Source organism: Mytilus trossulus, chromosome 11 (assembly GCF_036588685.1).
Source record: "Mytilus trossulus isolate FHL-02 chromosome 11, PNRI_Mtr1.1.1.hap1, whole genome shotgun sequence".
Lineage (NCBI taxonomy): Eukaryota > Metazoa > Mollusca > Bivalvia > Mytilida > Mytilidae > Mytilus > Mytilus trossulus.
The window spans coordinates 30,854,092-30,878,527 of record NC_086383.1 but is presented as its reverse complement, the minus strand read 5'-3'; the positions used below and the strand labels follow the sequence as shown (position 1 = coordinate 30,878,527).

At 31.5% G+C, this 24,436-nt stretch overlaps 1 protein-coding gene and 2 long non-coding RNA genes across 3 annotated transcripts; 2 read left to right on the top strand and 1 right to left on the bottom strand.

Annotated features, from left to right (window-relative positions):
* Nucleotides 1-530: 530 nt before the first annotated feature.
* Nucleotides 531-1,301, top strand: LOC134689950 (transcription intermediary factor 1-beta-like). Its single transcript, XM_063549916.1, has one exon. It carries the CDS (start codon nt 531-533, stop codon nt 1,299-1,301), a length of 771 nt encoding a protein of 256 aa, XP_063405986.1.
* A 4,033-nt stretch (nt 1,302-5,334) lies between these two features.
* On the bottom strand, nt 5,335-11,420 carry LOC134690984 (uncharacterized). Its single transcript, XR_010102068.1, has 3 exons — nt 11,319-11,420; nt 8,619-8,711; nt 5,335-5,423 (listed from the first exon to the last, which is right to left on the bottom strand). It is a non-coding gene; the product is annotated as an uncharacterized LOC134690984 (long non-coding RNA).
* Nucleotides 11,421-21,992: 10,572 nt separating this feature from the next.
* LOC134690985 (uncharacterized) lies at nt 21,993-24,048 on the top strand. Its single transcript, XR_010102069.1, has 3 exons — nt 21,993-22,107; nt 22,282-22,420; nt 23,870-24,048. It is a non-coding gene; the product is annotated as an uncharacterized LOC134690985 (long non-coding RNA).
* Nucleotides 24,049-24,436: the final 388 nt, after the last annotated feature.

The following is a 24,436-nucleotide window of genomic DNA, read 5'->3' as shown; positions in this document are numbered from 1 at the left end:
ATCGATTGAACTTTAAAAAATAAATTTCCAAACCAGCAACAAAAAACCATCAGACGAATAAAATTTTGAAGTAAATTATAGATAACATTTTTATCAAGGAAAATAATGACCTCACACAGGTCATTATTTTATGCCTTTGAGCATATTTCATTGAAACATGGTATCGTCTGGGTTGATTCTGAAAAAGAATGATATGTCGTTCTGAAAGAAAATAACTCCATATAGGTATATAAGTAGTTAGGTAAATAACGTGTGATATCCTGTAAAAACAAACTAAAGGTATTTAAACGTTAATATATAAGATTACTTATATTACACGTTCAATATAAAATGTCTGTTAGAATAATACATGTATTGATTGTTAACTAGGCGATCACTTGAGCATAACGCAACACACATTGGTTGAATTGTTCAAATACAATCTTGTCAATGATTTATATACTATCTATTGTACTTGGTTTAAAATTAGAATTCATTAGCATGTACTACAATAACCTGACGTCATAACTGTGATTTTGATCGAATTTAAAATGGCTCAAGCTGCGTCTAAAACATGTGAGGTTTGCGTGAGCGCTCCTGGATCACACTATTGCATTGACTGTGAAGAATACTATTGTGGAAATTGTAATTTACTACATAATAGACAGAAGTTATCGAGAAACCACCAGTTTCAAAAAGCTTCCGAACTTATCCCGGAAGGTAAATCTAAATGTAATGAACACAAAGAAGAATTGACTTTAAATTGTAACACATGTAATGCACAGATATGCACACGTTGTGTGACAGGAAAACACAATGGGCATACATTTTCCCAGATTTTAGATGTCATCGTTCAACTTCAAGGGGAAAACAAAACGAAAATTCGTGCCACAACAAATGAAGCAAATCAAAATATAAAGAAAATTGAGGATAGTTTGATATCGTTTGATAATTCTGTTGAGTCTGTTATAAAAGCCATCAACGACGAAGGCGGTAAGATTAAAAGTATGGTTGATGAAACCGTAGCTCAGATGATTACTTTAGTGAAAGAACAATCCAAGAAGGAGAAAGACAAGCTGATGAATATGTTAGATGATGCTAAATCCGAGCTTGTAGCCGCACATATATTAGACAGAAAGAGAACTGAACTAACTAAGACCCGACAGGATGGAAATTTGGTACAAAAGATCAATAGTCTGAAAGAAGAAATTGACAAACTACATATAAATTCTCTTCCAAAGTTTCCCAAAATATCCTTTAGTCGTAAATCTGTAGCTGAAGATGACATCAGACAAATGATAGGGACATATAATATTAGGTAAATATAACAATATGCGATGTCTTTTAAATTGATACAGTTTGCATCATAAACCTTGCAAAACTTCAAAATATTGAGTGAAATTATTTTTAAAGTTCATATATAGCCAGAAATGATTGACAAATACACATACCACAATTTAAGATTGAAAGCTTGAAACATACCTACTTTTTTAAATTAGATCTCCAAAATACACGTTCTTTTTTATAAGTAACATAAACTATATCGGTAACTACTGACGTGGACAGTGTTTTCCGATTAATGAAGCGCTTTAAGTAACGAAATAACACAGTCCACAAGTAATGAACAAATTTCTCATGCAGTTATACAAAACCTATGATAAGCACTGCATTGATCATATTGATAACACAATTAATCATAACAGTATATGTATTGATGATACAAGTAATCATTTTACATTGATTAATATGAAAAATAGTATTATCTACAAAAGAGTGGTTTTTGTCGAGCCTTCGACTTTAGTCGAAAAAGTGAGACATAGCGATCTTACTTTCCGTCGTCGTCGGCGTCGTCGTCGGCGGCGTCCACAAATAATCACTCTGTGGTTAAAGTTTTTAAAATTATAATAACTTTCTTAAACTATACTGGATTTCTACCAAACTTGGACAGAAGCTTGTTTATGATCATAAGATAGTATCCAGAAGTGAATCTTGTAAAAATAAAATTCCATTTTTTCAGTATTTTACTTATAAATGGACTTAGTTTTTTCTGCTGGTAAACATTACATTCACTCTGTGGTTAAAGTTTTTAAAATTTGAATAACTTTTGTAAACTATCCTTGGTTTGTACCAAACTTGGACAGAAGCTTGTTTATGATCATAAGATTGTATCCAGAAGTAAATTTTTTAAAAATAAATTTCCATTTTTTCCGTATTTCACTTATAAATGGACTTAGTTTTTCTGCCGGGAAACATTACATTCACTCTGTGGTTAAAGTTTTTGAAATTTTAATAACTTTCTTAAACTATACTTGATTTCTACCAAACTTGGACAGAAGCTTGTTTATGATCATAAGATAGTATCCAGAAGTAAATTTTTTAAAAAGAAATTTCAATTTTTTCAGTATTTTACTTTTAAATGGACTTAGATTTTCTGCCAGGAAACAAAACATGCACTTTGTAGTTAAAGTTTGAACTTTTTTAATAACTTTCTTCTTTCCTATACCATTTTGGATTTGTACCAAACTTGGACAGAAGCTTTTTTATGATCAAAAGCTAGTATCGAGAAGGAAATTTTGTTAAAATTTTGTACCTGTGTATCTGTATTTTACTTATAAATGGACTTAGTTTTTCTTCCAGTTAACATTACATACAGTCTGCAGTTAAAGTTTTAAAACATTTATTAGATTCATAAACTATCTTGGATTTTTACCAAACCTGGACAGAAGCTTTTTACGATCAAAAGATAGTATCAACAGGAATAATTTTATTGATTTTTTTCCTCATTTTTGTTGAGCCTGTGATTAACAGCAAAAGTAGGCGAGACACTGGGTTCCGCGGAACCCTTACGAATTTTTTAAAGTTAACATCATTATCAAATATTGAAGAATGTTTTAAACATCCAAATGTACATTTTATATAATTTAAGCATACTGTTAAATGATAAGACATATTATAAAACTATAATAGTTTCGTATTTCATTATACTTTATTGAAAAATGACAACAACAGTTGTGTAAATTAGTGTGTTGTCCTGTACTTTTATCTTTAATATCAAACAGTTTACAAAAAAAACCTAGATTTTACATAGAACTTTTACATAGAATTAAAGAATTTCAAAATGAATTATTTATTTAAACATTTATAAAAAACATAAAGACATCAAATCTCTTTGATAGCAAGTGTGCACCAGTCCTTGAAAAAAAGGAGCAACGCCATGGGTCCTTATACAGATGTTCTGATTGTGGGTAAGTTCTTAGAATCAGATCATCCTTTGGATTATTAATCATACAAAATAAATACATACAACATAACAAGATACAACTATTCATTCAAGTAACAAATGATTGAAATGAACTAGACATTAAATACAACATGCACAATCTACAACTTAGTATAGTGTAATATGTATCTACTTTTATATACCTTTGTTCGAAGTACTATTGTTCAGGTAAATACATCAAGCAAGTGTCTATGTGTGTTACATTTTAGTGTTAAGTCGTTGTTCTCCTCTTATAGTTTATGTGTGTTACATTTTAGTGTTATGTCGTTGTTCTCCTCTTATAGTCTATGTGTGTTACATTTTAGTGTTATGTCGTTGTTCTCCTCTTATATTTAATGCGTTTCCCTCGGTTTTAGTTTGTTATCCCGATTTTGTTTTTTGTCCATGGATTTATGAGTTTTGAACAGCGGTATACTACTGTTGCCTTTATTCAACTGAGAATAGTTTTAATACCAACTGATTTTTAAAGTTCTGTCTTATAATTGTACTCTAACACAACTGTCCAAGGTAAGGAAGAGGGTTTGGGTTCCGCTTACATATCTAACGTCGCCATAATCTGTATGTATGTTCCTGTCCAAAGTCAGGAGCCTGTCATTCAGTTGTTACCGTTTGTAGGTATGTAACATATTGTATTTTCGTTGATTTGTTTCTATAATAATAAGGCCGTTAGTTTACTAGTTTGAATTGTCTTACATTTGATGCATTTGTGATGTCGGGACATTTTATAGCTGACTATGCAGCATGTATTTGGTCTTTAACAGTCTCCGGAACAAGTTTGCAATTCCGCTGAGTGCAAAAGTTGTCACCTTAATTTTTGGAGTTAAGTCAAAACAAAGTTGATAACTTGGTAGGTATTGGTTCCCTGATATTTGTCCTAAAAAAATTTGGCTCTAGCACCACTGTTGAAAAAGTTATGACCCTTTTTCAACAATTTCCTCAGAGGAAAATTACTTTTCCTCAAGGGAAATCAAATTTCCCTGAAGGAAAAAGATTTTTCCTCAAGGGAAATTGTTTTTTCCTCAAGGGAAAAAGATTTCCCTTTGGGAATTTGCTGCATAATTATTTCCTTTGGGGAAATTCTATTTCCTTAGAGGAAATTCTTTTTCCTTAGAGGAAATCCTTTTCCTTTGAGGAAATTTGAAGCTTCAAATTTTCCTTCGAGGAAATTTGCAGCTTCAAATTTTCCTTTGAGGAAAAACTTTTTCCTGTGAGGAAATTTGTAGCTTCAAATTTTCCTTGGAGGAAATACTTTTTCCTGTGAGGAAATTTTTGACAAACACTTTTCCTTGGAGGAAAATTCAAGACAACAAATTTCCTCTGAGGAAATCATTGTTCTTCAAATTTCCTCTAGGGAAATTTTTGAACATCAAATTTCCCTTAAGGAAATGTTTTTGCTCTATGGAAATTTCATAACAGTACAAACAGTATTAATATATTTTCTCCTAGACTGAACTATTGATACAAAAGATAATTAAAACTTTAATACTGTAATATAAATTTCTATGGTGAGTATTAAACATACAAAAACAAAAGGCTGACTATTTAGCATGTTTAAGACAATACAATAATAAGCAAAACGCTATGAATATCATACCATTTCTGATGTTATTTTAAAATATTGTGCTCATGATGCATATTTGAATATAAAATAAAATAAACACTGTTCATGTCAAATTAACTTGTCTTCTGTTTCAGCTGCTGTGTATTCGACCCCTTACATAACAGTTCAGTGCATAAATAATTCAATCCACATGACATCTTCCTTTAATTTGTCGAATAAATTTTGGCAACATGTTCTTCAAACATCTTCTTTGTATATTTGATATGATGGAGCCATGTACATGAATGGATAAAGCAGGTGTTTATTTCGACAACAAACATGACAAAGATACTATTATTTTTCTTAATTTCTCAATAATCCATCAGTGAATGAATGTAGGTTGTTACATTTTACACAATTATGTTCTTTGATAGTACTCCATTTTGTTTATAGCAATTTTGTAGGATTTTTTCTATTTCTTTTTCCAGAAAAACACACAGTTGAGTTCATTTCACATTAATTATCGAATTAGCACGTTATGTAGAAAAGTATTAACAATTAAAATTCCTCTTCAGTATAGACCTGCAGGACCTGTTGATGATCATAAAAACCAAGATATCTGACCTATAAATACACAAAATTAAAAAAAAATATTATAAATTGAGAAAAAAACAGCAATATGAATAAGCTTATTTTATCATGTTTTAACCCTTTAACGTTCCTACCGGTCAATTTGACCGTTAAGCAAAATTTGTGGCGGAGTAGTTTGCATGAAGTTTTGTATCGCTGACAATTTTTGACGTACATATGTGGTTGGGGGCTCAAATTGAAGATCAGTATACCACCAACTTGATTTTTGGTGTCTGAAACCAACAAAATACAATGCATTATGTCAATTTGCCCTATATTGACAAGATTTTTTTGGAGGAAAACTGTTTTATTTCTATTTTTAAATAGAACTAGAACACACCCGTGATATTACGGGTCCGTGACTGATTAAAGTATATAACTATGCGCAAGCCTTATTTTAGTATTAGTATTGTCATCTGATAAAGTCATGCCGATTATAAGATACACAGTTTTTCTCTGCTTTCGAATCTTTCTGTTTGAACCCGTCGAACTGGAAGTTATCATTCATTGGTAATATTAATTATTTGGAAAACCAAAGGTCCTGGAATGGAGTATTTTTTAATCAACAGCATTGTCCTATATTAGTTATAAAGAAAGTTGAATTCTTTGATTCGCTGTTTTACGTCATGCCCTCTAACAAATTGAAGTGCATATTGTCTATTAATCCTGAATACACCGTTTGGTGGTGCGCCTGTCAGATGCGGAACGTACAGATAAGGTACATTGTAATAGGTAACAGGTGAATATACTATTGGTATCGGTATCGGACTCGACCCGGAACTTCTTAATTATTGGCAATATTAATTACGTGGAAAACAAAGGGGCCTGGAGTGGTGTAATTTTTAATCTACACCTTTGTACTATATTAGTTATATATAAAGTTGAATTCTGTGATTCGTCGTTTTTACGTGATGACGGCTGACAAATTGGACCTCGTAATTTTAGTATTATAGATATTTTCACAAAATGTCACAAGACAAATTGTTGCTGTTCTTTGTTTTAAAATGACAATTTTGATAACTGTGCCGTGATCATTTACAAGAATACTATCAAAACTGTAAGTAAAACTCATACACATACAAAAAATCTGATTCATAGAGTATCAACACTGAAACAAACTCAAATTACAAGGAATTTTCATGTTTTCTTTTGTCAGTTTTTATAGCAAAAGAGATGAGAACATCTAAAATGTGTTAAAAATTGTTAGCCAAGTCGGAATAGCAATAACAAATCTTTGTTTCTTTAGTGTCTGGTTATGAGGGTGTTGGATATCGTATCGCTAAGGTATAGAAATAGTGACATATAGACGAAAAAACGAACATTTCTGAATAACTTTCTTACAAATTTGCTTCAAAAAATAATAATTTTCAAAAAATAGCTTCTTAAGAAAACGAAGTTTGATTATGTTCTCCCAAAATTAATTTCTAGTCTAACAGAGAAGGTGACTTATATGCTTAAATTTCATAAGTTTCCCAATGGTTTCTGTGGCTCAGTGGAAAGATGCACAGTCTTGCACCCGGATGATCGCGTGTTCAAACCTCACTGCCGGAGGATGAAAAAATAAATTCCTATATTAAATGTAACTTAACTTAACTTTACTTTCAATTTCAATTAAGACAACTGAAAGACATGATTTACATCAAAAAGAAAAAATCCGCCCCCCCCCCTTTTTCTCCCCTCTCCCTCTGTTTTTGTTACATTCTTAGCCTGGGCACTCAAAAATACCAGATTTTCATTCAAAATTTACTCAAAATTCTTTCCTAAAGGCTTATTCTGTAAGCAGTTATGAATAGTACATCTTAAACATAAACTTGGGTCATTTATTTGACTATGACAAAAATTCTCAAAAAATCCACTATTTTTCGGTGTTTAGAGTCTTGATATTTCTACCAATCAGACAAGTTTTGCATCTTTCTGTATAAAGTTTTCACCGATAACGTTTCCGAAACTCTTCATGCACTTATTTAACACTAAAACTATGTTCTATTTTTGTCTTTAAATGTCTGTAAAACCGCTTTTCCGCTTGAATTGTACATTTTTGTCACTTTAATTCAGCATGTCACGTGACTTTTGAGGGATATCACGTGACCAACGTAAGAAATTATTTTCCTTAAATCAAGTTTTCCTGAAACCTTGGTCAATTATCTATCAGATGAGTCTAACTTGTCCTTCGAGTGAGCTTTTTATCGAAATGTGCAATTGATTGAAAACAGATATCCTTTATTCGGGAAGAAAAGGTAAAAAATCCTTGAATGTTAAAGGGTTAATGAACATTTTGAGAAACTTTCATTTGATATTCTTACTTGTCATGCTTATGAGTTCTCTTATTTCAGTGCTTTGTGTCCAAGATTTAATATTCTTTGTTTAGTGCCTTGCAGTGATATTTAAAGTTGAGCCACTTGCAATAGTTGTTATAGAATGTTCATATGTTGTGTTAATATTTGAACCACTGTCCTATATTATGGTCAGGTTGAGTGCTCACAGACATGAGGCCTAAATTAATATATTGTTTGTTTCCCTAATCCCTATTCTGACAAGCCAGGTGTGGGTAGGTACATGTAGGTAGGTAAATAATTTTATTTTTCCCAAAAGCCTGAATATTATCTGATGATCCGGTAGCCCGAAAAATCAGAAATGAATATAATAATATTTGGCTTAGTTTTGACAATAAAATTTTATGAGTAGGACAATTTTTGCAGGGTCAGTCGGGATTGAAAAACAAACAATATTTTATATAAGGCCTGATTTTTTTTTTATTAATTGTTATTGCCTTTGAACATGTTGAACTATGGATTGTTCAAATCTTTATATGTTGAGATCTTTAATGAATGACCTATAAAGGAAGTGTTTTCTCATTATTGAAAGCAGGCCCATGATTGGCCTTTAATTTCTTGCATCCGCTTCATTGAACTCTGGTGGATAAGTCACTCATTTACTATCATGACTATACCACATTTTCTTATTTTTATATGAGTCATCATTCAAAGGCAATTTCTTTTATTACTGTTATTCAGAAATTATCCAAACTTTTTAGTAATGCGAATAATGTGACAGGGTGAGTATCGCAGAAATAAGAAATCATATTTTGATAACAGAAACATAGATCTTTATGCAGACTTTTTTTGTAATCACAATAATTTGTCCATTCCCTGAAAAATCTGAATTTACAGTATATAGAAGTGGTCTTACCATTTAGGCCTTGTTGTATTCTGTTTATCTTGTTTTGCGCTCATTTCTATTGTAACTGTTTATATTTTTCATTATTTTTCTATATTTCTTGTCCTATAAAACATAAAAAGGGTAAACACTATTATTAAACATCAGTTTGTGTTTTTCTTTATATGCAGTTATATTTAAAAAAGAATGGAATATGTGTGCTATTTCATTTCACAAACTTTTTGCCAGTCATGACTTTCAAAGACTTTCACCCTGGTCAATAGTTTAAAAAACAAACATTCCCATACTTTTTCTTTGTGTTCGTACTAATTTTTCATTTGACAAAAAAGACATGATTCAACTATTCTTCTATAATTTGTTTCCCTTGACTACGTTAAACTCTGAAATATTGTTAACAGTATAATCTGTATGTGTCTCACTCGTCAAAATTTCAAATTAATATATAAATAACCAATAAAAATGCTATGCATGGCTCAGCTTGATACAAACTTATAGGTTGAACCCAGAACAGTTTGGGCAAGTATGGACACAACATTCAAACTCGATACAACTCTGAATTTTAATTTTTTATTGTGATTCAATAGTTGATGCAGCATAGGTTCCTGACACAGAATGAATGTGGTCCAAGTACTTAAAAAAAATTAAATTGACAATTAACCTCTAAAATGGTCCAATATTCAAAATCTCAATACATGGTTAGATGCAGCATATCAACATGATCAAAGAATCCCAATAATTCATTTTTTGATGAAATCAAATAAAGTTAAATTTTGGACCCTTTAGAACTCAATGTGGACCAATTTGATAATGGGCCAAAATATAAAAAATCTTAACGAATGGTTAGATTCAGCATATCAAAGAGCCCCATACAATCATTTTTTGTTGAAATCAAACAAAGTAAAATTTTGGACCCCGATTTGGACCAACTTGTTTGGGCCCATAATAAAAAAAATCTAAGTAAATATTCAGATTCAGCATATTAATCTGAACATCAAGAATTTAAATATTGTTAAAATCAAAATAATAGATATAGGAAGATGTGGTGTGAGTGCCAATGAGACAACTCTCCATCCAAATAACAATTTAAAAATTAAACCATTATAGGTTAAAGTACGGCCTTCAACACGGAGCCTTGGTTTATTTTTGGACCCTTTGGACCTTAAGGTAGACCAATTTAATCAAGACCAAAAAACTAGGAATCTAAATGCACAGTTAGATTTGGCATATCAAAGAACTCCAATAATTCAATTTTATATAAAATCAAACAAAGTTTAATATTGGCCCCTAATTCATAAACTCTGAACAAAAACTCTGGTCACAAACCTTATGTTTGAATTTCACAGATTTCTATCAACTTGTACTAAAGTAATTAAGCGGAAACTAAATGTCGTGGGAAAACGACGACTACATGATAAAATTGAGAATGGAAAAAGGGAATGTGTCAAAGAGACAACAACCTGACCATAGATTCGAGGGTTGGAATACTTTTCTTTTACCGACCAATGCATTTGAATGGGAGATATTATAGTTGGAACCCCTCTTTACTCATGGTTGGGACCCCCCTTTGAAAATGGCTGGATCTGCCCCTGAGGAGCATTATAGAAAAATCTATAACATGTATAAGCTTTAACTCAAAATAAGGATCACTTTATTTTTAAAGGGCAGGCACAGATCCAGAGGGGGGTTCAAGGGATTGGAACCCCCTTTTTTAGATTATCAATGCATGTGAATGGGGACATGTAATTTGACACCCCTTCCCCTTTTGTCCTGGGTTAGAATCCCACCCCACCCCTTTTTAAAATGACTGGATCCACCCCTTAAGGGTCTATAATTAAGTTTGACAACATCAGACATACTACTTTAACAAAAATAAATGTCACATTTCATCCAATTTAATTTCATCTCTTACTTGCTATTTCATCCATAATATTTAAAGAAATATAAATTTGGGAGTAGTATGATTTTAATTTGCAAGTTATTAACTATCCAAACTAGAGACCTAATCATGCTAATAGAGTAGATATACTTGACTAATTTAAATCAAACTTGGGGTGACTGGGAACAAAGATTTAAGGGAATAGATGACAGTTAACCTACAATGACCTAGTTTCATAACAATAGCATACATTAATAAAGACTACATGGTCACTCTTATGCTAACATTTTGGGTGTTCATTTTTTAATGTTTAAAGCTAACAATTTCAACTACATACAAGTATCAAGATTTGATCCTACATTATTTAAATATTGAAAAAAATCGCTGTTTAAATTTGGATCTAATCTAATTATATATAATTGTGTAATTTTGTCACATGAATGTATTTTAATGTAAAGCATCTAAAAAATCATTAGCCGTCTCATATTAATTTCAGTTCTTCAAAAGGCAAATTTATATGACATGTATGAGCTTATTCTGAAAATAGAGATTTCTTATTAAGGAAAAATCCCTGCCCCCCTTTTTGTGTGAAAAATTTTGTTGATTATATAGGGAATCACAGAAACATGACTGAGGCAAGCATCCCCCATCTGACCCCCCCCCCCCCCCCTTTCCCACCATTCAGGTCATTGGTGAAGAGTTGTCACACAAAATAAATGATACCAAATGTTCATATGAATATGTTTTTAGCTAGTGTAGGTGTAAGTCAGTCAGGAGGCAACCATAAAAATGTGATTAATCTTGTTTGGTAAACTTGTGCTATAAATATAAATTACCAATCCATTAAAAAATCCGTGAGCCCAATCTCATCCAATGAAATAGATTATTGTCTGTTTTCGAAGTTATATGGAAGAAAGTTAATAGTCCAGATAATTATGACGCATTGCAACGCATTTTTTCTGAGGAGAAGTGTAGAACGGGGGAATGGAACCAATAAATTGATCGGATCCGAAATGTCCTTCCCAGTAAAGGAGCACCTATTATTTTGTAGGTAATTATTATTAGTGTCGGTGGTATCACAAGTAAATCAGAGTGAATATTGCATGCACATTAAAATTAGCAGAGAAGAGATAATTATCAACTTGTGTTTTATTCATTTTCTCGCAGTTATTTACTGTAAATTAGCTATATAGACAAAAAAAAGTCATAGGAAGATGTGGTGTATGTATATATAACCCAAAACAGGTGTTCGGTTCTAGTACTATAATATAGTGGCTATAGTATATAACTTTTAAATAACAATCATCAATTATATCTGTATTCTGTGGCGGGTCGAAGGGGATGGAATCCGGGGTTGGACTCCCCTAGCTTTTTGTGAGCAATCATTGCATAAATGATAATCTCGGGAACCCTCTCAAGTTCCTATATACAAGGTGATAGTTGGAATAGGTTACCTGTGCATCAGGAAAAGTTTTAATATAGGAACCTTAAAAATATGTGAACAGGTCGTGAAAAACTCTCTTTTGACACTTAGGTATTGCACTGTTGCATTACACACCAATCAAAACGCAAACACTATGGGAAAAGATAACATTTTAACCAAGGATTTGTATAGTTAGAAACTAACTATACAAATCCTTGTTTTAACCTACACAATATATAAATAAGGTATACACTTTTGAAATCTAAATTATATGAAAAGGGTGGGGTAACAGAAACCCAGCGGCAATGACATCCCTTATTTAATGGAGACATGTAGTTGGAACCCCCTTTATCATGGCTAGATCCGCCCATGATTTTTACATGTAAATCAAGCCTCGGGTATTTGTTGGCATAACGGTAACCACGAAAGGGGGGGGGGGGGGGGGGGGGTGGGTTAATTAAAAGCACGAGGAATTATAAATATACAATTCAACAGGGGTAGAGTGCATGGAGGAATGGGAATTAAAATTGTCTCTTCACGATAATCGAAAAAAGTATCTTGCACATTATTTTCATCATCTTGTCTGAAACACTCTGAATAATGAGCTTCAAGGCGAAAACAAGGTATGTGAAATACTAATAACATACACTTCTTTTTGTATACGTTGTATGAACAAACCCATAAATCCCTAAAAAAAAAATGCTTGATTCATGTCATATCAAATAAATTACAGCGCGGAAAGGTAACTTTAATTTAATATCAAACCTAAATTTTTGTTATATTTTTCAATAAATTTAAAAATCTAAATTAGGCATGCGTGAGTTCCATTTCATGAGACCTACACAGATTTATATAAAACAAATTAAAAATTATAAATACAGTTTTTCAATTCTTTCCGGCATAGATTAAAAACATATGTATATAATTTTTATACGAGTTCGGTTGAATTAGTTCACTTCATTATAATGATAAATCTTTTAGTTCTTAAATTTTTATTTAAAAATGAATTTATCATTTTGATATCTAACGATAAACTTTTTAAATTGAAGTGACATGGTCAGTAACCCAATTAGTTGCATGGCTGATTATCATCTTACAAAATGTGCAGGCGACCCAGTAATTTTCCATATGACAGTAGCGTGTGCCCTCGGGGTTATATCGGGGTGTGTATAACTGATTTTCTGGGGAACATACTGTCCACGTGTATAGTACTTAGCATATATTGCAACAGATGACATTAAACAAATTTTCTTTGTAGCATCGGATGCAATTTCATGTTCGACCACACAACATATATCACAAATAAGATATGATGAAATCGAAAGAAAAAGATAAAGAAATATTAACAAATAAAGGTGAAATTGAGTAAACGGGGATTCGTGTTTTTATGAGCTTATTTTTAGTGGACAAAAACAAATGGAAGTTTTTAACGACCTTGTGTGACCTATAGTTGTTGATGTTTGTGTCATTTTGGTCTGTTGTGGATAGTTGTCTCATTGGCAATCATACCACATCTTTTTTTTTTAATATTGACTGGCTATATACATGATATAATATATATAGCACTTGCACGGTCGGTCCAGTGGACATATTTCATACTAGATAACGTATACAGTAATTCTTGTTATATATATGACAATAATTGTCCGATCTGATACACGTACCTATAATGTACAGAATTTTGAACAGCTTCAAATATATGCGGTTCGTAGAAACACCGCAAAGGACCTCCTTAGTGCACTTAGAACAAAAATGTGCACTAAGGACCTGATGGAATGATCCAACTGTCACAAAGGATATGGCATATAGAAATAGACTTTGTAAAAGGAGATGGTCCGCTAAGACACCTTTTTGGCCCCAAAATATAGCAGTTTTACAAAATTGTTAAAAGTAAACTTTTAGTTATTTTTTGGACAGTAGAATGCTTCAGCTTCATTAATATGGGCTTTTTTTGGCAATACATGGCACATATATCGGGTACTGGCACCATAAAGTCATGCTAAATGGCAAAAACCATCTGAAAAGTGACATTTTCCGGCATATTTGGTGGATTTTTCTTATTTGAGCTTGAATCGGATCGTTTTTAATGACAAAATAAGTGAAAATCTTCCACATACACTAATAGAATCAAATAAAATAGACACTTAAGTGTTTCAAAGTGGTCAAAATCTTTCGTCAGATGAACCTGAAATTTGAGGCCAAAATCTGTCCTAACCGGACCTACTCCTTTCATGATTTTAATTTATATCTTTTCTATAATACTTTCTCGACACGTGCCTCAAAAAGTTGATTGTCACCTTTAGTATAATCGGTAGAAATTCATGTTCGCTCAACCTTGAACCGTGAATAATCTGCTAGTTAACTGATTAAACATGTACAAGTATATGGTATTTCAAATTGTTCGCTATTTTTTTCATTTGTTTGTTTCTGCAGTATTTATTCTGTCTGCTATATTGTTTACTTCTAAAGTAATAGCGTATTTTCAACTCTTTTCAGTTTGGGATTTTTTCATCCTTTTAATTTTAAAAAGACAAATAATTGTGAACACTTCACGGAAAAGTGAGGATTGATATTGGGTTGCTTAACGTCCAGTTGCCAATACTTTATTCGTTTTTCTAATGTCCGGAACTATGCCATTTATCAATATTTCAATAATTAAACTTATAGAATTAATACTTAAAAGTTTATTTATAGTAACCATATGCCGGATGAACAAAAAGTGTGCCATTTCTAAACATTTCTCACATAACCCCTCCCCCCAAACCCCCACTTCAAGCTCTGGATCCGCGCCTGCCCATAGTGCTTATTAAATTATAAAATAAAATGGTATTCATCTTCAATTGTTGAAATAAAGATGAATTGTTAAAAAAAAGCATTGACACCAGTTTAAAGTTATCGTTCATAGAAGACAGTTATGATTTATTCTATAATTCTCTTTTTAAAACGTAAAATAATTTTACCTCTTGGAGTTTTCTATATTACTTCTGTAATCGGATTTTGAAGAACCCCATGGACACCACATACTCTCAAATGTCTTTCAAGGAATAATGATAGTATGTGAACTCTTGTGTTGTTAGTAAGGAAATGAAATATCAAAAGCCTTTTTTTCTCAATTTGTATCTCAAAATAGAGTTCGATAATTAAAAAAAAGCTTGCATAGCAATTTCCTTAAAAACTAAATATATATAACAAAGGCAAAGTTTTAAAACACAAAATTTATTTTTTATTTTTCTTTCATAAACTTGAAATTATACCACGCTAAACCGTTAGGTTAACAACCATTGATTAATAGCAAGAGTTGAATTAGGAAGATTGCCTATAGAATGTTTTATTAAAACACAAACACTTTTATATTTAGCTAGACTATATAATAATAATAATAATCCATTGTTAAAGGAAGCTTTTTCTCTAGCACAGTCTCTAGATTTGACAGGAACTTACTCATGGTATACATATGCTAAAAATATTGTTAAAGAGACTAACGTTGACCTTAATATTTTTCTACTTGTAAGGACATAAAAGATGTAAATAAAATAAAAACGATATAAAGTTAAAAATGAAAAATAGATATAATATTTAATTCAAAATAAATTTCAAAACATCGATGATAAAAGTAATTTTTTTCTCTATAAAAAACTTAAAAAAGATTACAAATTAGAATATTATCTAAATACATCTAATTTTCAGATAAGGAGATTAATCACTAAATTTAGAATAAGTGATCACTCCCTCTTGATTGAAAAGGGGAGATATTTTAAAATCCCAAGAGAGGAACGTCTTTGTCATAAATGTAAAATACTAGAGGATGAGAAACATTTATTTTTTACTATATTGTGAGTATAATAAAACTCTAAGAAATGACTTTTTACATCACATATGTGCAGAAAATAATAACTTTAATAATTTAAATGAAGAAGAAAAAAATCATTACTTACTAAATCCATCATCGCCTTTACAAACAAGTAAGTTAGGATCCTTCTTGAAAAAGTCATTAGAACTGAGGGCAGGGGACTCTTGACAACTTGTTTGTTGTTATAAATTGTAATGCTGTTCATATTTTGTGTGTTTAATATGTATGTATATATGTTTATTGTGTTTATTGTATTAATATATGTTGGTCACAAACTGTAAAGTTTATATGACAATAAAATATTTGATTTGATTTGATTTATTAATCAATAAGTAACGATCAAAAGACAATTGTTTATTGGATTAGGTTGATTGAACATGATAATTCGGGAATCTACAATAAACCGTTGGTCACGTGGCGAGTGGCACGCGTTTATTAAAAAGTCATTTAACTTCAAAATTACAAAATCTATTGATACCTAACTTTATAGATATGAGGTTTTAATCATATCCTCTTATATTCATGCTCGCTGTGATCTTAAAACATCGTTTTAGTGTCCTTAATGCAAAAACTTTCTTCTTAGTGCACTAAGACTCTTTTGCTGTATTTCTACACACCGAAATATATGGCCTTATTATTGGTAATATACCATATTAGTGTCACTAATGGCTTAACGTGTTACCAAATTAAAAAGAAGAAATAGGCTCAAAACCGCATTTTTAACTTTAGATTTTTTTTCAATCCCACAATAGAGAAGAGGTCCGGTATACAGACTAATTAAAAAGTCCAGATGAGAAGTTTAACTTTTAACTGTTTCTTGACGCATGCAAAAAAAATGCAGTACCTGGTTACAGTTGCTCATTGACAAATTATCAACTTTCGATTAAATGATCTTAAATCTATTTGGTCTTAATTTTAAAAGTTATAAAATCTAAATGTGAAGTGATCTAAAATGTTCAATATTAATGAGTATTTTCGCTGTGAAATGAATCTAAGGTCGTCTAAAAGTATATACATGTGTATTTGACCCGACTACTGACTATACAAAGTAAACTATTCATTATGTATGTATAAGTGGGTCTGGGCGGGACTTGGGATTGTCGAGGCGTATTTTTTGTAAACGTGACACATGAAAGTCAAATTATGAGGGAGGGTAGGAGGGGTACTGATTCCGATATCCCGAGCTTAAAAACACGAAATCCCGAGGTCCCGAAATTCGGAAAAAGAATTATCGGATCCCGAAAGGGTCAATTCCGAAATCCAGAGCTTAAAAACACCCGATCCCGGAGTCCCGATAAAGGTCCTATATATCCTCCCTCAAATTATTGTGCCGTGAAAACGCGAAATGAAGTTTAGCGGGACATGGGAAATTACAAAAATATCAGAATTGTTCACTTATATAGTGTAGGCGTAATGGCATCATGCGGGAATCTAAAAATATAAAAAGTAACTAAGCGGGATCCGTGAACAGAACCCCCAATGAGACCCCCATTAGTTGTGGCTTATTTTGGTCTTTTTAGTTCGTTTCTTTCCCCTACATTACTTGACCGTTTTTGTAAAACAACAGCACTCGAGGTCTGACAGTATTTTACCAAGAAATGCTGAAAATCTGATAAAAATCTGACATTTAAACCTGCTTTTGGTTGTTCTGACGTGATAAAATTTTGAAAGTTTCAAAAACAAATTCCGAGCTTAAATATATCATATGCAATGTTTTGTTTTATTAACGACATGAACATATTAAGGACAAAAATTGTCATCAAATAAGTTTTTGAGAAACATAGTTGCAAAGTATTTGAAGTCTTGGGAAAACATATAAGAACAGATTATGTATAAAAAGTGAAATACAAAAAAATACCAAACTCCAAGGAAAATTCTAAACGGAAAATCCCTTGTCAAATAGTTAAATCAAAAGCCAAACACATTAAATGAATGGATAACAACTGAAATACTTTTAATGTAACTTTTAAGTAAATGTATGGTTGTTTTCATACAAGAAATATACTTAAGATATATACAAGCAAACAATTCAAGTTGTGCAAAGTACATGCCATATGCTACAGCAAGAGAAATATCACCCTCCACATAGATACATTTGTTATTGAAACGTGAACATAGTCTTCATTTGCATTTACATAAATTGTAGGAACAACTTTCCTGATTTGTACCAACACATGTATGTTTAATAATGACTATAATTGACTGTTATTAACCGTTTGATTTATCTGTAGAGGTGTCAAACCATCATTTATGTTCCCCTTTTAGTCAGTTTGTTTAATTTGCACTTTTAAAAAAAAAATGCAGAATTTGTCATTGTTCCAAATAAAAAAAAATACTTGGCATGAGTTAAGTTTTATTCTGGCCAGTACAAAATGTACTAAAGAAAAACACCACACTATATTTCATTGTATATTCAAAAATAACCATCACTGGAAGATACACCAATCAAACTGTAATTAAATGAATGATTGATTACCTACAACTGTCAAATTCAAGGAATGCAACCAGATGTGACGTTCTATGATTTGGTGGTATTACAGCTAGAGCAGAATTTCATTTGTATAAATTTTACATTGGTTAGTGAATACAGCACCCTTACCAGTAATCATAGCATTCAGTTATGTTTTGTTTATTATATTCGTTAACTTTATTCACTTGTTTTGTGGTACGGATTTTGATGAATAGAGGATACATTGTTATTTGAGATATTATTTTTCTTGCAATAGCTGCATACAAGCAATATATTTTTTGTACCTTATTATAATGAAAACAATTATGAAAAAACACCTTTATGTACAAATTGAAAATGTAAGATTTGGCTATATGTTGTTGTCTTTTCTAAGCTCTCCTTCTTCGTCTTTGTTTTAGACTTTCGACCGTTTTGATCAAACGTCATTACTGAATCTTAGGTAAACGAACCTCTATCATGCGTTTTCAAAACAAATGGGTCATTGGCACTGTGTTTGCACGTTTTAGTATTGATAATTACCAGCCCAGCAGCTAGCGCATTGTGTTCATATGCAATATTTTTGATATGTTCTATACATGTATTGTTTATAAAACTGAGTACTGTTCGAAAACTAAGGTTTTTTTATTCTAGGTACAAAACAATTCATTTAAAGCATGAGTCGTGTTTTTTACGATTTTATGGAATGATTTGTTTTAAATGCTCTAAAATTATCTTTCGAGTAAACTTCATACTGTATCAAATTTTTAAAAGAGCACTTATGAAGCTAAGGTAGACATAAACCCCTGATCACATATGGAAGAAATGCATCATGTACTGGATTGTTTTTACAGTTCTTTAATAGTAAGTCGAGGAACTCTTGGAATAAAACAAAACTTGAGTCATAAATACGTTTTTGCAGCATCATATTTGGACATTAATAGTATTGATACTTTATTGAGTGACAGGATTTTATACTTTATATATGCCAGGTAGCATGACACAAAATCAGTTCATGCATAGCAAACAAATAATAAAAAGCAAAATAGCAGCGCTTTTGTTAGTTTGTATTGTAAAACCTATATGCTTGTCAATTTAAGGGATATTACGTTTAGTTGGAGGATCAAGTGGGAATAATGGTCGGTTGGAAATCAAGTTATACAATGAATGGGGAACAGTTTGCGACGATTCCTTTGAAAACGTTGAAGCAGCAGTAGCCTGCCGTCAACTTGGATACTGGTACGTGTTTTGATTTTAATCATCGCGAGTCTCCCTGGATGCATATTTGCTATATATATATTCGATATATATTCATCACCTAAAACTGTTTATGGTATTTTTTTTAGTTTTCAATGATACCATTTACAACTTTATTGACTTTGTTTTGAATGAAATTAGCAAACATGGATCATAACTGCTATATGGAACTGCAAGATTGTGAATTAAATTTCTATTTTCGTACTTATGACGTATTGAATTGAAATAGTATACTTATCAGTACTAGCTATATATAGTGTAAACATAATAATCCATCAATAACAAACAAAAATTATTTAAATACTGAAAATAATCGGGTAAATACATAAGTCAATTGACTGTTCTCAATTGTATTGCGTTAGTGCTGCATCGGACATAAACGAACATGTAATGGCATTGGCCAAATTTCTGTATTAACTTCTCAATAAACACTTTTTTCATATTTTATATTTTCATATACATAATAAAATTGTACCTGGAATGTTTTATTTGATTTTTTTGTATGTTAACATCACGACAGTTATGTGTGCAGAATAAACAAACTTTGAAAAGCTCAGATAGACATTTTCAGCGTTTTTATATTTTGTTATTCATTTTTAAATCGATTTCAGTTTTAAACAAGAGATCGATGATGTAAATATGTGACATAGTTATAAACATAATTATGTTGATAAACGTGATTGTACGTTTCGATATTCATACAATCCATTATAGAAAAGAGAAATAAAACAAAATCGAGTCTAGACAATACAGCTTCCACCACTGCATCAATTGTGTTTGCATTACCTTTTGGAACATTTTGGTCCTCAATGATCTTTAACTTAGTACCTGTTTTTGGCTTTCGAACTTATGTTTTGTCTGAGCGTCACTGATGAGTTTTATGTAGATAACACGCGCGTCTAGATAATAAGCCTGGTACTTTTCTGGTCGCTATTAATTGTGTGTATGTCTCTGTCCTGTATGTTCTACCATTTATTTTTATTGTAGTCATGTCATGTTATGTTATCATTTTAATGTTACATTTAACATTACTTTGCAATAACAACGAGAGGTTTGGCTATCCATAAAACCAGGTTTAATCCACCAGTTTTCCTAAAATGACCTGTACACAGCTACTTTTGCATAATTAGGTACTATTTTTGAACTAAAAATGTGTAGTACTGGAAATTTACTTTTAATATTTAGTACTATTTCTTTACTTTTAAATTATTGTAATATTTAGGTACTTGTATTTTACAGTTCTTAAATTGTACTAAATATTTTGGTACAGAAATAATACAATATTCTATGTTTGAAAATCATAATTTTAAGAGATTTGAAATAGAAAAACTTTCAAAATGCTGAAAAGGTAACGGTAGTAACCATAAATTCGTAGTAGCTAAATATCAAGTACAAATTAAGTACTGTAAAATACAGGTACCTAAATATTACAATAATTTTAAAGTAACAAAATAGTACTGAATATTAAAATTAAATTTCCAGTACTACAGATTTTTAGTACATAAATAGTATCTATGAAAAAGTAGCTGTGTACCAAGTCAGGAAAATGGGATGATTATATTATAGTTCGTTTCTGTGTGTGTTGCATTTTAGTGTTGTGTTTTTGTTGTGTCCCTGTTGTGCCGTTGTTTTCCTCTTACATTTGATGTGTTACCCTCAGTTTCAGTTTGTAGCCCAGATTTGTTTTTTCTTCAATCGACTTATGAATTTCGAACAACTGTATACCAATGTTGCCTTCATTTACCACATTGTCCCACCAAAACATTTGGTAAAGCTCACCTGTCCTAAAAGGTCAAAGTATCACTTCTCATTACTAAACTAGCTGCTCGGCTAAGAATAGAACATAAAGATGGCATGCAGTTTTGGCTTATATCTCTTAATCTGACGAAGTAAAACTGTTCCTTAGGTTGAGCTCGATCTGCCCTGAAATGTTCAGATGAACCAGACAACCTGTTTTGGGGTGGCTGCCCATGAATAAGTAAATTTAATGGAATTGAGCAGTTTTGGGTTATTATTTTTAATATTATTATAAATAGATCTAAACTGTAAGCAGCAATAATGTTCAGCAAATAAGATCTACAACCAAGTCATAATGACTAAAATTACCAATTCAACCCTTAAGGAGCTATTGCCCTTTTTAGTCAATTTAAAAATTTGAAAAAATAATAATTACTCGAGTATTTAATTTACAAAAAAAAGTTCGATGACCCCGCCTGCCAATCGACATGACCGACATGGCTAAAAATAGAACAAAGAGGTAACATGTAGTTTTGGCTTATATCTCTGAAACTAAAGCAACTTAAAAGAACAAATCTGACATTGGATAAAATGTTCATTAGTTGTTATCTATCTGCCCTGAAACAATTATACGAATCAGACCACCCGTTGTTGGTCTAGTGCCCTAAGACTTGACAATTTAATGGATATTTTGCAGTTTTTAACAAAATTTGTATGATATTTCTTACAGTTCTGGGCATGTGTTGAAGTCAACAGTGGTTGATGATGGTAATGGTACAATTATGTTAGATGGCGTAGATTGTTTGGGCAGTGAAGATAGATTGCTCAATTGCTCCTACGATTCTTACACCGGAGATTGTGGACATCAACATGATATTGGTGTCTATTGTTCCTTTGAATGTCCAAAATCAGGTAAGAGTAAATTATTAAACTTTAGATAAACAATGTTCGTTAACAGATTTCAGTAAGATTTGAATTATATACATGTACATGGTAACACAAAAGTCAATTCAAACAATTCTTAAATCTTGAATATAAAAGAAATGATATTACCTTATTTGTCACTGATAATTTCTCAATTTACAGGCACTTTGCGTCTTCTTGAAGGTTCAAATAAAAATGAAGGACGACTCGAGGTGTATATCCAAGATACATGGGGAACTGTTTGTGTCAATAATTTTGACACTATTGATGCTACAATAGCATGTCAACAACTTGGATATTGGTATGTTCTTGTATGAAAGCGTTATGCAATTCACAAATATCTTGGTAGCATACCAAATACAATGTATGTTAGCTTTATCTAAATAAAAACCTGTAGTTTTGATTGGCGTTTAGCCATATCAATGCATGCTTATATTCAATCCTATCTCACAATAAAATTATTCCCAGGACAAGTCAACGTTACAACAATGCGAACAGAACAAACGAAAAATAAGGTATGCACATCATAGACAATTCATGGTTGAACTGCATAACAATGTTATGATAACCAGGGACAAGATTTGAATGCTTCTTTTACTAATTTTATAGGAATGTGAAAGCGTTAATCGCACTTCGTTCAACGATTTTACCATCCTATACAATTACAAAAACATGCATTCATTTCTTAAATTAGGGACATATAAAGGCTTTCCATTTTTTGTAAATATACCTATAGGTATCTATAAGTTTGAATTGCATAAAAAGTAATATATGTATATTCGACAAGCATCAAAGAAAAAAAAATATACATTGTACTAAATTTTAAGATACGATTTATTGGTTGTCTGGTTTCTAAATTTATTGTCTCTTTTCCAAACTGTGCGATTTTCATTGATTGTCCGTTTTTGTTCATATTTAAAAAAAAAATACTATGGGTAAATATATCATTGCCTAGAATACAAAATAGCGTCAAACATTTCAATGTGGAATATAGAAAGCGAGATAATGTAGAAAGGTTTTCTTATTAAAATTCCGGGAACTTCTGTGGTATAGTTTTGTACTTTTGAAGTTTTTGTTTGTTAAAACTAAGGAAACATGTAAGGGAAAACGTGTCAAAAGAATACAAAACCAGTTATGTATTCAATAGGACAAAATGTTGATGCAATAACTCATGTTGAATAAGTACCTTTTAAGAGACCATCAGCGTTATGCCAGTAATGGAAAATTATTAAAATGGCAATGAAACAACAATTTAAAAGGACGACTACCATAGTGACTCGACATAATATCGACAACACTTAACTGTACTCGGCATTGGCCTCGACTTTACTTAACACGTCTGATTCAGTAGTTGCTGATCTTTGTGCAGTCTGAAGTATTCTCGACGAAGGCTTGGCCAGCCTTCACTTGTCTAGACGCAGTCTTGACCTTTAAACTTAGTCTTAAACTGGGTTGAGCTAGCCCATCTATCTCAATTATATACTGATCTAACAAAATTGCAGGGAATGTGGTAGTTTGGTTCATTACTGACAAATTAAATCATTTAATTAATAAGTAAATTTTCAGTCTTGATTAAACCAGAGAGTCATCTGTACTTATTTCTATTACTTTTTCAAATCAATTTGAAGTTTCACTAAACTCTACATCTATTTCAATTATACATTATTCAAATGGAATGCCAGGTTGTTAGATAGTATACACCTAATGTATGATTGTGAGGGTAATAGTAATCGGGTTGTTACTATTATAGTTCTGGAAACGCTGTGCTGCCAAATTTGGTAAATGACGGAACTGGTACTATCTGGTTGGCTGGCCTTCTTTGTTCTGGTATTGAAAGCAGATTAGTGAACTGTCGACAACTTGATTCCGTTATTCAGAACTGCAGATCATACCATGATGTCGGAGTCAGTTGCTCTTTAAATTGTCCATCTGCAGGCAAGTTTTTACATGAACGTTTATGATGAGGTTAACCTATAGACATAATTTATTTCAAACAAAGACAAGACCCTTTCGATATTGATTCAAAAGAAACAAGTATCTAAGGTTTAATTCGACTTAGTAATGGCTATCGCTTGATATCAATTTAAGTTTATAAATTTAATATTATTATACACCACCCTTCTGTGAGTTTATTCCTTCTATTTAAATTAATTAACGAGATAGACTTTAAACAGATATTGCAACAGTAATACAATCAATGGATGTCCATACAGCTTCAAATTCAAATAAGTCTCTATTGTAATTTAAAATAAACAACTCATAGTGTAGTCTTTTTTCGACTATTTTCAATAAAATTATACCCCACGAAATGATATTG

What these genes read in the sequence shown, in the direction of transcription:
- LOC134689950 (XM_063549916.1), top strand. Translation starts at nt 531, where the DNA reads ATGGCTCAAGCTGCGTCTAAAACATGTGAGGTTTGCGTGAGCGCTCCT.